General features: G+C 40.4%; 1 protein-coding gene across 3 annotated transcripts in view; it reads left to right on the forward strand.

Moving 5' to 3' along the window:
* The window catches only part of LOC115430433 (nipped-B-like protein B), a 52,011-nt gene that overhangs the window by 16,021 nt on the left and 21,200 nt on the right, over window positions 1-14,790 (forward strand). For all 3 annotated transcript variants that reach the window (XM_030150432.1, XM_030150433.1, XM_030150434.1), the window contains exons 9-28: window positions 579-1,091; window positions 1,204-2,895; window positions 2,986-3,096; window positions 5,522-5,647; window positions 5,751-5,813; window positions 5,901-5,990; window positions 6,092-6,192; window positions 6,332-6,418; window positions 7,985-8,216; window positions 9,614-9,765; window positions 9,867-9,947; window positions 10,091-10,191; window positions 11,287-11,413; window positions 11,496-11,578; window positions 12,589-12,721; window positions 12,815-12,958; window positions 13,067-13,153; window positions 13,255-13,472; window positions 13,576-13,678; window positions 13,768-13,866. In XM_030150432.1, the coding sequence (XP_030006292.1) occupies window positions 579-1,091; window positions 1,204-2,895; window positions 2,986-3,096; window positions 5,522-5,647; window positions 5,751-5,813; window positions 5,901-5,990; window positions 6,092-6,192; window positions 6,332-6,418; window positions 7,985-8,216; window positions 9,614-9,765; window positions 9,867-9,947; window positions 10,091-10,191; window positions 11,287-11,413; window positions 11,496-11,578; window positions 12,589-12,721; window positions 12,815-12,958; window positions 13,067-13,153; window positions 13,255-13,472; window positions 13,576-13,678; window positions 13,768-13,866 (4,343 nt within the window). The remainder of the gene's footprint in view (window positions 1-578; window positions 1,092-1,203; window positions 2,896-2,985; window positions 3,097-5,521; window positions 5,648-5,750; window positions 5,814-5,900; window positions 5,991-6,091; window positions 6,193-6,331; window positions 6,419-7,984; window positions 8,217-9,613; window positions 9,766-9,866; window positions 9,948-10,090; window positions 10,192-11,286; window positions 11,414-11,495; window positions 11,579-12,588; window positions 12,722-12,814; window positions 12,959-13,066; window positions 13,154-13,254; window positions 13,473-13,575; window positions 13,679-13,767; window positions 13,867-14,790) is intronic.

Genomic DNA, 14,790 nt, shown 5'->3' on the forward strand with positions numbered 1-14,790 from the left:
GTGTCTTAGTGGATGCCAAGTGGTTGACCTGTCATCCAGGTCCATTTTCTCAGATTTTGAGCGGATCCATTCAAATAAAGAATGTGCCATTAACAGACGATGGTGGTAAAATACTACCACGTCCAGCTTACTCTGTCTTGTACTAGTTTTTAGTTTTTTAATACATTCAGTAGATCAATTAAATTCAAATCCAAGCCCTGGATTTAGTCAGCAGTTCTTTCTTTTTTATTTTTTTTGCTTTGGTTTCTCAGATTTCAATGTTGTCACTTTTATTTTCAACCTTCCTCCTTGCCTCCTTTATTTGCAACTTGTAGAATAGGATGTGAACCATAATAATTTGCTCTCAGATCAAAGGAAACCCAACATTTTCTTTTATTTCAGCTGTGAATGATCATTTATGACTTCCAAATTAAGTTATTTTTGGTTGAAATTCTCCAAATCATTCCAGAACTGCTGAGCACAGTGGGTGACTTGGACTGTGACGTTATGTGCATACCCTCTGCTCTCTGCATTTCATAATAGACAATTGGACAGTCAGGTTTATGTCAAGATTTACTAAATTTTTCATGTTCCAACAGGGTCAAGGGTCATCATGCAGTCCCCTCCACCTGTTAGCCAGGCAGTTGCTGCTCCTAATCAGCTCTTTACCTCCGCTGAGCGCAAGAGGAAACAGAAAGAAAGGAGCAAAGAGGATAATGAGCAAATAGACAAAAATGCCTTGTATGGCATTGTAAGCTCCCCATTGAAAGACTCTGCCAGGCTGACTATAAAGCTGTCCCGTGTGAGGTCTTCAGACACGGATCAGTCTGGAGAAGTTTCCTCAGGAGCAAATGCAAACTCAGACCACAACACCGATGTAGTGAGGAACACTCAGTCGTCAAGGACAACCCTGGACCAATCGCAGAAGTTTTGTGCTGAGGAGCCGACAAACTGTCAGCAAGCTCCCATTCGGCCTAGTACAAAGGAGGCTGGAGTCACAGGTGGTGTTGTGTCCGACGACGCCGAGATAGATGCACTTTCAGAGACTGAGAGAATAGAACATGAGTCAGTCAACGAGAAAGAACGATGGAATAAAGAAGTACAAGATAAAGGTGAATTTCTTTCTGTCTGAACTTAACATTGAACCGTTTGAGTATTTTGTTTAGCTGATTTTGGTCGTTGTGTAAAGGGGAAAATGCTAACCAGCTGTTGTCTTCATTTCAGACAAGCCACTGAAGAAACGAAAACAAGACTCTTATCCTCAGGAACCTGGAACTGGGGCCACAGCTGAGGCCAGCGAAGCACCTGGCAGTCAAGGGGGTCAGTCAAAGGGTGGTAGCAAACTGACCCCCAAGAAGACAAACGGTGCAAGTAACGGTGCTAGTCGGCCTGCTCTGATGGTCAGTATTGATCTGCAGCAAGCTGGCATTGGAAAAAGACAGCCTGTAGTGGTCTTGGAAGCACGGGAGATTTGTGAAGACCACCTCCAGCGCCTAAAGTCAAAGACAGAATTAAAGGCAGATAAAGATGTTGAAAAAAGACCTATCAACAAACAGCATGCAGTTAATGTGAGGAGTGGCTCCGAATGCAAACCAGAAACGCTTAAACGCAAAGAAAGCCAGCGGGAATCACGGCACCTGCATGAGGCTAAAACTGACAACGGTAAAGAAAAACATTCAGATTCCAGACAGTCAGAAGCATCACAGCAGAAGCAGGACAGACACTCGGACTCAACCCACAAAGAAGAAAAAAACCACAGCAGTTTGCAATCCCGTCTCAGGCAACCCGAGGGTTCAAAACCCATGAGTAGGACAGACTCCAGACCAGACAGGGACAAAGACAGAGACCAGGATAAAGACAGAGACCGGGATAAAGGCAAAGACCGGGATAAAGGCAAAGACCGGGATAAAGGCAGAGACCGGGATAAAGGCAGAGACCGGGATAAAGGTAGAGACCGGGATAAAGGCAGAGACCGGGAAAGAGTCAGGGACAGAGACAAAGAGAAAGACAAAGACAAGGAGAAAGAGAGAGACAAGGACAAAGAGAGAGACAAGGAGAAAGAGATAAACAAGGAGAAAGACAAAGACAAGGAGAAAGACAAAGACAAGGAGAAAGACAAAGACAAGGAGAAAGACAGAGACGGAGAAAAAGAAAAAGTCAGGGATAAAGAAAGACTTAGGGAAAGAGACAGAGAAAAAGAGAAAGAAAAAATCAGGGATAAAGAGAGAAACAGGGATAAAGGTAGAGACAGACAAAAAGACAAAAACCTGGATAAAGACAAAGAAAAAGATAAAGGTAGAGACCGAGAAAAAGAAAGAGACTTGAATAAAGACAAAGATGGGGGTAAGGACAGACAGAGGGATAAGGACAGAGATAGGGATAAGGACAGAGACAGGGAAAGGAAACAGAAGACACTGTCCAGTGAAAACTGTAACACAGATCCTACCGACCAGCACACTAAACCGGACTGTCCTAAAGGGACGCAAGACAAAAGCAAGAAGTCGACTGACCTCAACGGTCGACCAAGGACAGACACGTCTAGTCCTCCAAACAAGGACGAAAGGAAGGGTGGGGACAGGAGGAATGGGGACAGCAGTTCTGGGGTTCAGGCTGGACATAAACAGCGGCCTTCAGAGAACAAACCCAGTGAGTTTCCCTCTTATCTCCTGGGTGGAAAGTCAGGAAGTTTAAAAAACTTTGTGATTCCTAAACTGAATCGAGATGGAAGCAAAATGCTAGATGGGTTGAGTGAACCTCGAGTTAGGCTGGAGAGAGTGTCACTGGTGAAGAACTTATGCAAAGGATCCAAACCATCTGTTGTGCTGAAGAGACTTAGTATTGATGAGGTAAAAAGAATCATCAGGGACAGTAGGACTCCACGCACCTCCAGGAACTGGTCCTCTGGGGCTAGATCAGGTACAGCGTTGAATTCACATGGTTTATGTTATTTCTCCACAGTGGGATATAGATATTTGTGTGATGACTGATCCCTTCTTGTTCCTCCAGAAATGACAAGCAAACGCAGGCACAGCGCGATCAGTAAGAAACCCAAATATGCTGAGGTTGACTCGGATGAAGATGATGAAGATCAGTCTGAGTCTGGCTCTGACGCTGAGGGTGAGAATTTACCTCAATAAAGTATGTGCAGACTTTACTGAAGGGCTGGGCCATCTCAGAGGAATTGTACAGACGGCCTCATTAAAGGTTCAGTGTGTATAATAGGGATGTCATGATACCAAAAATTCAGGAATTGTACCACTAAAATCACACGATTCTTGATACCAAAGTCGATACCACGGTAAAAACAAAAAAGAATCATAAGAACCCATAAACTTAAACAAGAAATACTTTCAGTATTTGCATATAACTGAATATTGCTGTTGCCGCTAACTCTCTCATCTGTCTTCACTGTCAGTCACAGTTTCCTGCTTTGAATGCACAGATGTGATTGGCTGAGTGGTATCACGTGGGATGGCTCTACTTGCATACAATTGGTCTGCGCGTTTCCTCATCTACTCTACCTTAAGCTGTGCTGGTTACAATAGAAGCACTCCAACACCGCCTGTAGGTCCGGATCCGTATAGGACGACTTCTGGGTCTGGACCCGGACCGCGGTCCACCTGTTAGTGACCGCTGGTATAGTTTGTTGTTGTCAACATGTCGTATTGGTGGTGGCCCGAACAGGCCAGGCTGTTAAAACTGCGTTGGGCCATCGGAGCAGCACCAATGTCGAGCCCTGATGATATCTCGTGTCAGATGTTTAATGCTGAATAACAGAACTCACCTTGAATTCTTTAAACAGATCTGGGTGCCTGTCTCGAAGGTACTTTGCTAGATTCGTGGTATCCCCCCCTTCATTTGAATTCCGCGGTGGCAGCATTTACTCAGTGACTTATGCGTGTCAATAACCATGTCATGGTCATCTACCTGAAATGTGAAACACTCCCACACATAAGCTGTGCCCATTCTTTCACGAGTTCCTGTACCTGTTACATGTGTACTTTCAGCACATACTGCCCTCATCAATACCGGAAGAGTAGTAGCATAACGATGGTACCGATTCTTACGCAGGCATCGGTATTTCCATTTCTTAAAAAAAACAAAAGACAGTATTGATGGGGGTTTTTCATCATTGTATCGAATGGTATCGTGAGTATTGGTTCTCATGACATCCCTAGTGTGTAACATAGTGGCCACGAAAAGCAACAAAGTCCAGTGTTAGAGCAATTGTTGTGTCTGTTCTTTTAGTTACAGAGATATTAAGTTGCCCAACTTCGGTGGTTCAGTGGTGCAGGGGTTGCTGTTGTGTTGTAGCATAAAGGTGTTAGTTAGGAATCCAGTGTCAGTCAGCTGGGTTTTCTACAGGTCCTCTGGCTTCCCAAAGTCCAAAAGCAATATTAATTCCCCACCTAAATTCCCTAGAAGTGTGAATGTGAGAATCACTGATGTTTGCCTCTATATGTCAGTGCTGTGATACCCTGGTCTGTCTGAGAGAATCCCACCCCCTGCAGGGGGCTATAGGATCATGGTGTTACATAAAATTAATGAATGAATCCAGATATTAACTCTGGTGCATGCTGTAACAACACTGGTCACATGACATTAAACAGAAAATAAAGAGGAGGATGTCAGTTCAGAACATCTGTAGAAACATGGGGCACAACATGAAGACCACTCCACTACCTCTGTAGATGTAAACAAAGGACATGATATATATATGTCAGACTGGGGCGCTGTAAAGGGGGGTAAACGTGACAAAGTCATGGGGCTTAGCATTTCTGGGGGGCCTATAGAGCAGTGGAGGGGGTCCAGTGGATACAGGTTAGAAGTTGTAAAAATTTCATATAAGATCCGCTGTATAATAGAGGCACAGAAGCTGGGAGTCAGACATTGAAAGCATGTTGAGTTTCACTTTTGCTTCACGCCAGCGTTAGTTACGTTAGTTATGGACTGCACCCCCACGTACATAACTGCTGGCCCCGCCACTCCGACAAATCGAGAAGATACTGAATTTTACGAAGGGCCCACAACGTTTACCTTTCGTGGGGCCCATAATTGCTAGTGGCGCCCAGATGTCAGATATTCATTTTATTATTCCCCAATCAATAAAAACTGTGTTCTGAATGGAGTATTTCATTTCTTTTTCAGTGAGATCTGTGTAAATCTCACACACTGGACCTTTTAAAATTGAGGTCATGACAGCTTCAAACAGGAGAGTTTTACAACCCATCACAGTGTGGGTAAAGAGTGGAAGAAAACTCAAGTTGTCCTCGATGCATGGCACACAGAATAATCAGAAATAATGATGTGTCCATGGACAGATGGGTTTCAGGGTTCATGTAGCTGTTATCTTGATACTCAGCAATAATGGTCCAACAGGTTTTTTTCAAGTAAAGGTTACTTGGTTGCAATGTACCTTTGGTTTGGACTGTGGATTGTGATTCTAGCTCAGATTTGTCAAAGGATATTTTGGCCAGATTTCCTAGCTGTACTGCAGGCCACTGGTCATTTTAAATGTAACTGTTCTCTTTCACTGTGACAGTGGTGAAGAAAAAACCCAAGAGAGGCCATGACAAGACATGGAAGTTTGAAGAGAAAAGAGTTCGTCACCGTAGAAGAAGCACCGATGATTCCGATGAAGACTCACCACCACCAAACTTCAGGGACGGTAAGTCCTTAGGCACTGGCAGTAGCAGAAGAACAAATTGATTTTATTTCATTTATGCTGTTGGCACTTTTTTAAAAACTGAATTGTGTTTTCCTCATTTAAGTTGCAAGAAAACTGAAGAAACAGAAAAGTAAAAAGGCATATGAGCCCAAACTCACACTTGAAGGTATTTTACCCCATTCTTTTATATCACGAATGAATTATGTTACAACAAAAAATAGCGTTTATTCTGAACTATTTATTTATCCAACAGAAATGATGGACTCATCCACATTTAAGAGGTTCACAGCCAGTGTGGACACCATTCTTGAGAACCTTGAGGATGTGGACCTCACTGCCATAGGTACATATTAGATGCTGCACACTTTGTGATAGTGTTGGGTGAAGGACTGAGGTGAGTTAGGTCAATGATAATGATAATGATAATTGTATGTGCCTTAACAGATGATGATGAAATACCTCAGGAGCTCTTGCTTGGAAAACACCAACTGAGTGAACTTGGCACTGATTCTGCTAAGATTAAGACTATGGGCATCTTTAATAAGGTAAGAGATAAAGTATGTTTTCGTCGATCTTTCTATCCACACCCACAGTGTATGTATGCTCAGTCTGTGATGACGGAGCAGTTTTCAGTGTGTTCCATGTTGTGTTGTTTAGATGAACTGAACTCTGTTTGATCCACAGCTTCCGTCTGAGAAATTGGTAAAAATTCTGAATATCATGGAGAAGAACATCCAGGACAGTGTCAAACTTTCCACATTAATGAATCATGTAAGTCATCAGCGTCTGTAGAGTTTTTCATTGTACTTCTTTTTCTCATGAGAAGTTTCTGTTTAAGTGTAATGTGTAACTCAATAATGGCACATATATCATACTGTTCATCTCTTACAGTTTTGCACATTCAACATAGTATTTATAGTCCAGTTTCTTTTCACATTTGAATCCATATACTTGGGAAAAGTGAACCAGGGGATAACACATTCACGGGATAAATATCTATTCAGAATATTGTCGGTGGCAGGTAAAAAAGCCATCACTAGGAAGTGGCTGAAAAAGGACGCACCAAAAATGGAGGACTGGATAGAGGCGATAGGTGACATCTATAGGATGGAGAAGTTGACTCTCTTTGTCAGACTTGAATCAGACGAATTCACTAATTATTGGAAAAACTGGGTTGATTTTTTTAACACTATTAAGAGCTGATTTTACTTGATAAGAGTAACGTGCAAATAGACCCATGTAAACCCCTCATGCACTTGAAACACTTGAAATGTTAAATGTTCTGCGTTAATCTTTACAGGGGAAAAGGGTTTCTGGAAGGAAAGAATGGAATGGGAAATATACTTATTTCCCATTAACTATATTTTATGCTTTTATTTTACTATTACTATTTTACTATTTTTATTACTATTTTACTCCATTGTTACTATGTATATTTTTGCTATTTCTGTCATTGCTCCCCTGTATGAGTATGTTTTTGTTTGTTTTCTTTACATATATAGAAGTTATATACATGAAATAAAAAAATTATAAGCAGATAATTACAACAAAGTATTTATCTCTGGTAGTTTTTCACAATTACTCATACATTGTATATTTATGTAAATATTTATTTACTTACTTAGTGACAGTAGTTTATATTTTATGCTCATTCTCCTTTTCATGCCATTCCTAAATGCCACTTTGTTTAATTTGTTTTAGTTTCCTAATTAAATCATTCTATTAAAATTATTATTATAATTCTCTTGGTATTCAGTGTGGAAAGCAGAGTAAGATTTTCATTATACAAGGAAACCTGTTTCTACACTGTCCACATGACAATAAAACGCTTTGAGATCTTGAACCTTGAACAGCGGTCCTCAACATTCTCTGGCCCACTAGTGAGCCTCGGAGAGGTGACTGCAAGGCCTTTAGCTGGAAAAATACTTTAATGACCAAATAGAGAGAGTGCTTTGTTTTTATACGATAACTGCCTAATCCAATAATAAATCATGTATATGGTTGTACATACCGCTCAGGTTCCTGTCATCCACACCTTGTTTTTTTTTTTCCTGATATGTGTTCGTATATATAAAAGTAGTAAACTGCTTAGAATGACTAAACTGTGGTGCAGTAAACACAGCACCAACATCCTGCCCATTTCCTGTCAGTGCTCATGTGTGTCTGTCGTATGTAGACCCTGGGAACAGAAAGGTCCAGAACCACTGGTGTATAAAATAGTCTGTTCACTACTGCTGCTGTATCATTCTCATTTATGCTGTACATTTGCCCATTCCTTGAATCTACTGTTACAGATTTTTTGTTTTTCGTTTTTTTTTTTTTCCCTGGAATTTCTAGGACAATGATTCAATGGATGAGGAGAAGTTATGGCGTGACCTTATCATGGAGCGAGTGACTCGGTCTGCTGATGCGTGTCTGATTGCACTCAACATCATGACATCTCCACACATGCCCAAAGCGGTCTATATCGAGGATGTCATTGAGAGGGTGTTGCAGTACACCAAGTTCCATCTGCAGAACTCTTTGTACCCTCAGTATGACCCGGCCTACAGGGTGGATCCCCATGGAGGTCAGCACAGTTCTTCTACAAATACACCAAATATTGAGATGTTGATCAGATTTGTGTTCAGTATAGGTAATTGTTCTACATTTACTCCAGTATTTCCCAGACTAGACTTGATTCGGGCAGGTTTCCCAAGTATATTAATGGCTGCAAAAGTATGTTGAGTGAATAATTCCTTTGCTAGGGAGGTTATGTAGGCCTTGTGATCTAAAGCAGTGGTGTCCAGTCTTGGTCCTCGAGGGCCAGTATCCTGTATGTTTTAGATGTTTCCCTCTTCCAACACACCTGATTCAATTGATAAGCCTATCATCAAGTGCTGCAGAAGCCTGATAATGACCGTCAGGTGTGCTGGAAGAGGGAAACATCTAAACATGCAGGATACCGGCCCTCGAGGACCAGGGTTGGACACCCCTGATCTAATGTGACCCACCATAGTCTCATCAGGACCTGAAAATACTGAGGCAGGTGTTGAGCTACTCTTAATATACATATGAGACAGGATCTCAGGACCCTTTCCACAAAGCTTTTAGCTAACAAACAGGCCAAAACTTTTTAGATGCAATCAATGTTAACAGCATGGGTTGTCTATAGCTCACCAACCCACTGCACTCACTATGATGGCACTGTTTAAGCGGACATAAAGATAAGTAAACACACTGACTAATACAAATTCAAAACCCGGCCTGTTCGCTTGTTGTATGTTTTTATGGCCTATAGTTTTAGGCAAGAAAAATGTTTTTTACTCATGTTATGTTGTGAGTTCTTCTAGACAGAAGCAAATCAATTAGAACTGTGATTCATCAGAGAGACTTAAAAAATAAAGATTAAGAGTTTTAACTATATCCTCCAGCCCTAGTCTAACATGATGAATGGAATGGTAATAATTTTGGCTGATAAAAACCAAAGACTCTAATTATCCATTGTCCTCAGTCAACTCTGATTTTATGTTTCCATCCCAGTGACAGGGTCAAACTGACCCAGTATGGGGGTCTTAGAGGGGCAGTCAGGAGTTTCCTGTTGCAGGTGTGCATGTGCAGTTGAATCTGCTGGGCTTCAGTGGCAATCCTAAATGACACGACTGCATACATCATACACAGCTGTATTCACTGTCATAACCGTTGTCGGCTAATTGTTGTTAATGCAATTGAAATCACTTAAAATGGTGCAAATATATTTTCTGCTTTCTAATAATCCAAGCTTTGAGTTAAACACCAAAATCTAATGCAACTGACCAAATTGTCAGAGGCAGCCATATAATAAAGGCAAACACTAAAGCTAATTTTCATAACTTGATAAAGAAACTTCCCTGACATGCCCTCTGTTATTATCAGTTAGAATGCTTCTGATTTGTGATGTGCTCAAGCTCATCTTCTCCTCTTCTGCTCTTCTCTGAACTCGTCAAGGTTCCAGCCATAATTCAAAGTCCAAGAGAGCGAAGGGTTCCACCCATAAACAGAAGGTAGTTGTCAAACTCTACAGCAAAGTGTGTGATATTGTCAGCAATGTTTCGGACCTCCTGGAGATTCAGCTGCTAACTGACACCACTATTCTCCAGGTGAGATGCAGCATTTGGCCTGATACCGTTAAACATTTGAACCTCTGTGAACTTTGACCCTTCAAATCCAACCCATCTGATTTTTTTCGCTCCTGATTTAGGTGTCCACATTGGGTATCACACCATTTTTTGTGGAGAATGTCAGTGAGCTGCAGTTATGTGCCATCACACTAGTGACAGCAGTAAGTCTGACACAACTGTTTTGCTTTGGTTTAATGCCAGAACCAGGGTTACTGCTTTTAGTTGTTTTGATGATGAAATGCTTTTGTTTGACATCTGAGATGTTATGTTTTGAAGATTTGCTTTGCAAATTCCTATTCAACAGGTCTTCTCTCGCTACGAGAAGCACAGGCAGCTTATTCTTGAAGAGATTTTCACATCTCTAGCAAGACTACCCACCAGTAAACGCAACCTTAGGAACTTCAGGTAAACACAAATGTAATTACCTCCGCCAAGGAGGTTATGTTTTTGCCAGGGTTTGTTTGTTTGTCTGTTTGTCTGTCCGTTAGTGTGCAGCATAACTCAAAAAGTTATGGACATATTTTGATGAAATTTTCAGGGTTTGTTGGAAATGGGATAAGGAAGAAATGATTAAATTTTGGTGGTGATCGGGGGTGGGGGGGCCCACGGGGGGGGCGCAGACCACAAAATTTCATCAAAATCTGTCCATAACTTTTTGAGTTATGTTGCACACTAACGGACAGACAAACAGACAGACAGACAAACAAACAAACAAACCCTGGCAAAAACATAACCTCCTTGGCGTGGGGGGGCCCACGGGGGGGGCACTGATCAGCCTTGGCGGAGGTCTGCGCTCTCCGAGTGCTTCTAGTTATTGTTCTTTTAGGGGCTGATAACTAAAGTCCTCCAGCAAGTGTTACATTTGATAGAAATTTTTAATTTAGTCTTATTCACTATAGTTTATCTTTATTGTAGTCATCAGAACTGTCTTAGTTTTGGTCTTTTTTTACTCAACTATATGGTGTATTGACTTTCTTTGACTCAATGTACACTTGTGTGACGTGAACCAAAACCAGTAAAATGATGCTGTTTTATTTCTAGAATTCAGCATTGAAGAACAGATATATTAATCACAAACTAAAACCTATTACTGGGAAACATGAGAAAGTCTCAGAGTGAGACAGAGTTTCCATCATTACCATAGTAGTACACACCTCCTGCATTCATGCATGGGAATACATTAGAATCTTAGAGATTTGTTTATTTTTTGCTTTCCCCGCGTGAAGTCCCAGTTAAGTCTTTGCCCTCATTTACCTTCTGTCTTTCTACAACACATGATGAGTTCTAAATTTCTGTCTTCCTAACCATCCCTCCACATACCTGTCTCTGCTTTGTATTTGTTGGATGCCAATAATTTTTCATCATAGTTTTTGTTATCATAAACAAGTTTCAATTTTGTTATTATCTCATTTCAGTCAAGGAAAAATGTTGATGAAACTAAGACAAAAAAAACAGTGCCTCCAATAATCTGAAAGTGGCAAATATGTCCCCCTCCCCCAGGCTGAACAGTGATTCTGATGGAGAATCCGTGTATATCCAGATGGTCACAGCCCTAGTTCTTCAGCTCATCCAGTGTGTGGTAAACTTCTATACTGAGAAGGAAGGAGCTGAGGAACAGAGTAAAAAGGTAGGAACCCAAACTGATGCTTACACAAAATAAATCTGTTAAAATACTTCAAGTGTTTAACATGTTGGGTACTTTTTTTAAGGGTGATAGAGACGTCCTTATCACAAACTCTTATGAAACTGCCATGAGGACTGCTCAGAACTTTCTATCAGTGTTTCTGAAGAAGTAAGTCATTTTCCTGCCTAAATCCAGCTAAATGAAAAGGGCAGCTCTCAGCTGTCAGACATTTTCAGCTGTTGTCATGGCAACACCAACCTTTGACAACAAGATGACATGACAGGCAAATTTATGTTGTCATTTGTAGAAGGTGAGGCATAAATTTGACCCTGGAAATATGTATAATGTGGAAAACAAAACACAAATGATGAAAAAACAAACACAGATGATAAAAAGGGACTGAAACACCAAAGGCCGCCACAGTACAGTGGGCTGCATGTAAATGTTTGATGATATACTTACATAGTTATTGTATTAATTTGATATAAGATTCAATATCACAAAGTTGGGATGTTCGCTTAGTTTAGTAGTGAATACAGTGAGGGTCATGATGTCATTTTAAATGTGGACTTGAGAATCATGTCAGTACTTGCTTGTTGTATTTTTGCTGCTGCTAACTGATACTGTTAAAATGGCAATTTTTTGTGTGTTTCTGTTTTTTAAAATAATTATTTCCTGGAAGAATTCAATTACACCAGAAATATGCACAAATACTAAACACACTTTAATTTGATCACAACAGGATCTAATGCTATATCACAAAATGTTCCTGTGTTAAAATTCAAGTTATGTTTTACAGACATTAAAGTTTAAGATCCTGCTCAAATGTTCATATTCTGTTAGTTCATAACTAACATCAGAACATTATTTTTGTGCAATCCCAACAAAGGAACTAACATCTTCCTCAAACAGTAAAAAGTGCTTTTAGGATGCATCAAATAACCATTATTTAATAAAACAGTGTTAAATAATAAGATATAAATAATAAAGAATACCAAAAAAATAAAAATTAACCTCCGCCATATCTGCATTTGAATAAATACCTAAAAATATCGATACAGTACTTTTGAATATCGATACAGTATTGTGAAATGAAATATCGCGACATATTGCAGAACCAATGTTTTATAACACCCCTATATCTTATCAAAACAATGTTGTAACTGTGTGCTCCTCAGGTGTGGAAGTAAGCAGGGAGAGGAAGATTACAGACCTCTGTTCGAGAATTTTGTCCATGACCTGCTGTCCACTGTGAACAGGCCTGAGTGGCCTGCTGCTGAACTGCTACTCAGCTTATTGGGCCGCCTGTTGGTGAGCAGAATTTTCATGCTTCCTTTGTCATTATTTGTAAAGTGGGTGTAGCTGCTAGTGTTCATTTTTTGGACATTTTTTATTATACTCCAGGTCCACCAGTTCAGTAACAAGCAGACAGAGATGGCGCTCAGGGTGGCCTCACTGGACTACCTCGGTACTGTTGCTGCTCGCCTCCGTAAAGATGCTGTCACAAGCAAGATGGACCAAAAGGTTATTGACCGCATCCTAAGAGAGGTATAGACGCTAATTACAGAGTCGTCTGAACATCAGCACATTGCCAATAACTGAACAGTAGGGATGAAGTGCGTTCGGGGTGTTATTGGTTTATTGATCTTTTCACAGAATCCTGGCAATGATGAGATCCAGCAGCTCCAGAAGGCGCTGCTCGACTACATAGATGACAACGTTGAGACAGACTCGTCTTTAGTGGTGAGTCTTCACACACTGAGCAGTAGATTCATAATTATCATTATGGTCTGGTGTCCTTTGTTTAAAAGTGATATGTCCTTGTGTGCGTGTGTCTCATCCAGTTTGTCAGAAAATTTTACATCGCCCAGTGGTACAGGGACATTACAAGTGAGGTAGAGAAGGCAATGAAGTCTCAGAATGAGAGAGATGAGGACACCAAAGGTCGTCACCGTTCCAAGGATCTTCAATTGACTGAGGAGATTATGGAAAAAGCCGAGACACGAAAGAAATTCCTCCGCAAGGTCATCAAGACCTCACCATCAAATTTCAGTTCTTCGAGGTAAATAGCACTTCACTCTAGATTACAGAACTCATTTGCTCTACTCTTGAACTTTTTCGTCTATTTAAACTGTTTTTCTTTGTGATATTTTTTCTTTTTACAGGATGAACTCTGACATAGTAGACTTTGAAGACTGCTGTCTGATTGTCAGATATCTGGCCTCTATGAGGCCGTTTGCACAGAGCTTTGATATTTATTTATCACAGGTTAGTGAATTCATAGATACATCAATGTCAGGGACACGTTATGTATGTCTGTGTTTATTTTCCCTCATCGGTCTGTTTCTCTTCTGTAGATTCTAAGAGTTCTGGGTGAGAGTGCTATTGCGGTCAGAACTAAAGCTATGAAGTGTCTCTCAGAGGTGGTGGCTGTGGATCCAAGCATTTTGGCACGAGTAAGTCAGACTGTATCAACTGGTTCACAGCTTGTCATGGTTAGTTTAGGATGAAGCTGTATGACGACATGTACTGAAAACTTGACACTACTTTCAACATTCTGAAAACCTACCGCTTCAGGCCAGTGCAACATGATGACGATGGTGTATCATTTCCATAGCAACTGGTCTCTGTTTTTGTGTAGCTGGATATAAATTGTAGCATCTTAGAATACAGTCATGGAAAAAGTGATTAGACCATCAACAGTCATCAAAAACAGTGGTTATGCAATCAAGTACTAACTCCTGTGTATATCATGTGACTAAACAGACAGAAAAGAAAACGTGGAATGCCTAAAAGCACTGTTTTTGTCAGTACAATGCCATAGCTATTGATGTAAGAACTGAAGTGATTTTGGTTTTGTTAAGAAAACCATGGAAAATCGATAGATATCAGCTCTGAAATTAAACTGCTATGAGCTATTTTTGTTGTTATCATTATATTTGTCCACACAAATGCACCTTTAGTTGTACCAGGCATTAAAATGAACACGAAATTGAAGAAAGAAGGGGTGGTCTAATAATTTTTTCTGCGACTGTATAAGGGAGGACAGTGTTAGTGAGTTGTTTACTTCCGGTACAGATGAAGCAATTAAAACATAAAAAACAACACAGTTATGCTGTTCACCAATCTGTTCATAGAGCAGTTTTGCTGTTTAGAGAAGGTGGAGTCACATCTGATAAACAGACAAAGCATGAACTTTTGACAAAGGAGAGCAGCTGATAATGATTAGCTACTGCTATAAATACTGAAGAAAAACACTTGAACCACAGCTAATAATTATTTCCATTCTTAATTATTTTCTCAGTTGATTAGTTTTTGGTTTATAAAATGTCCGAAAAGGGTGCAAAAGTGTCTGTCGGAGTCCAGGGTAATGCCCTCAA

This window comes from Sphaeramia orbicularis, chromosome 12 (genome assembly GCF_902148855.1).
Source record: "Sphaeramia orbicularis chromosome 12, fSphaOr1.1, whole genome shotgun sequence".
Lineage (NCBI taxonomy): Eukaryota > Metazoa > Chordata > Actinopteri > Kurtiformes > Apogonidae > Sphaeramia > Sphaeramia orbicularis.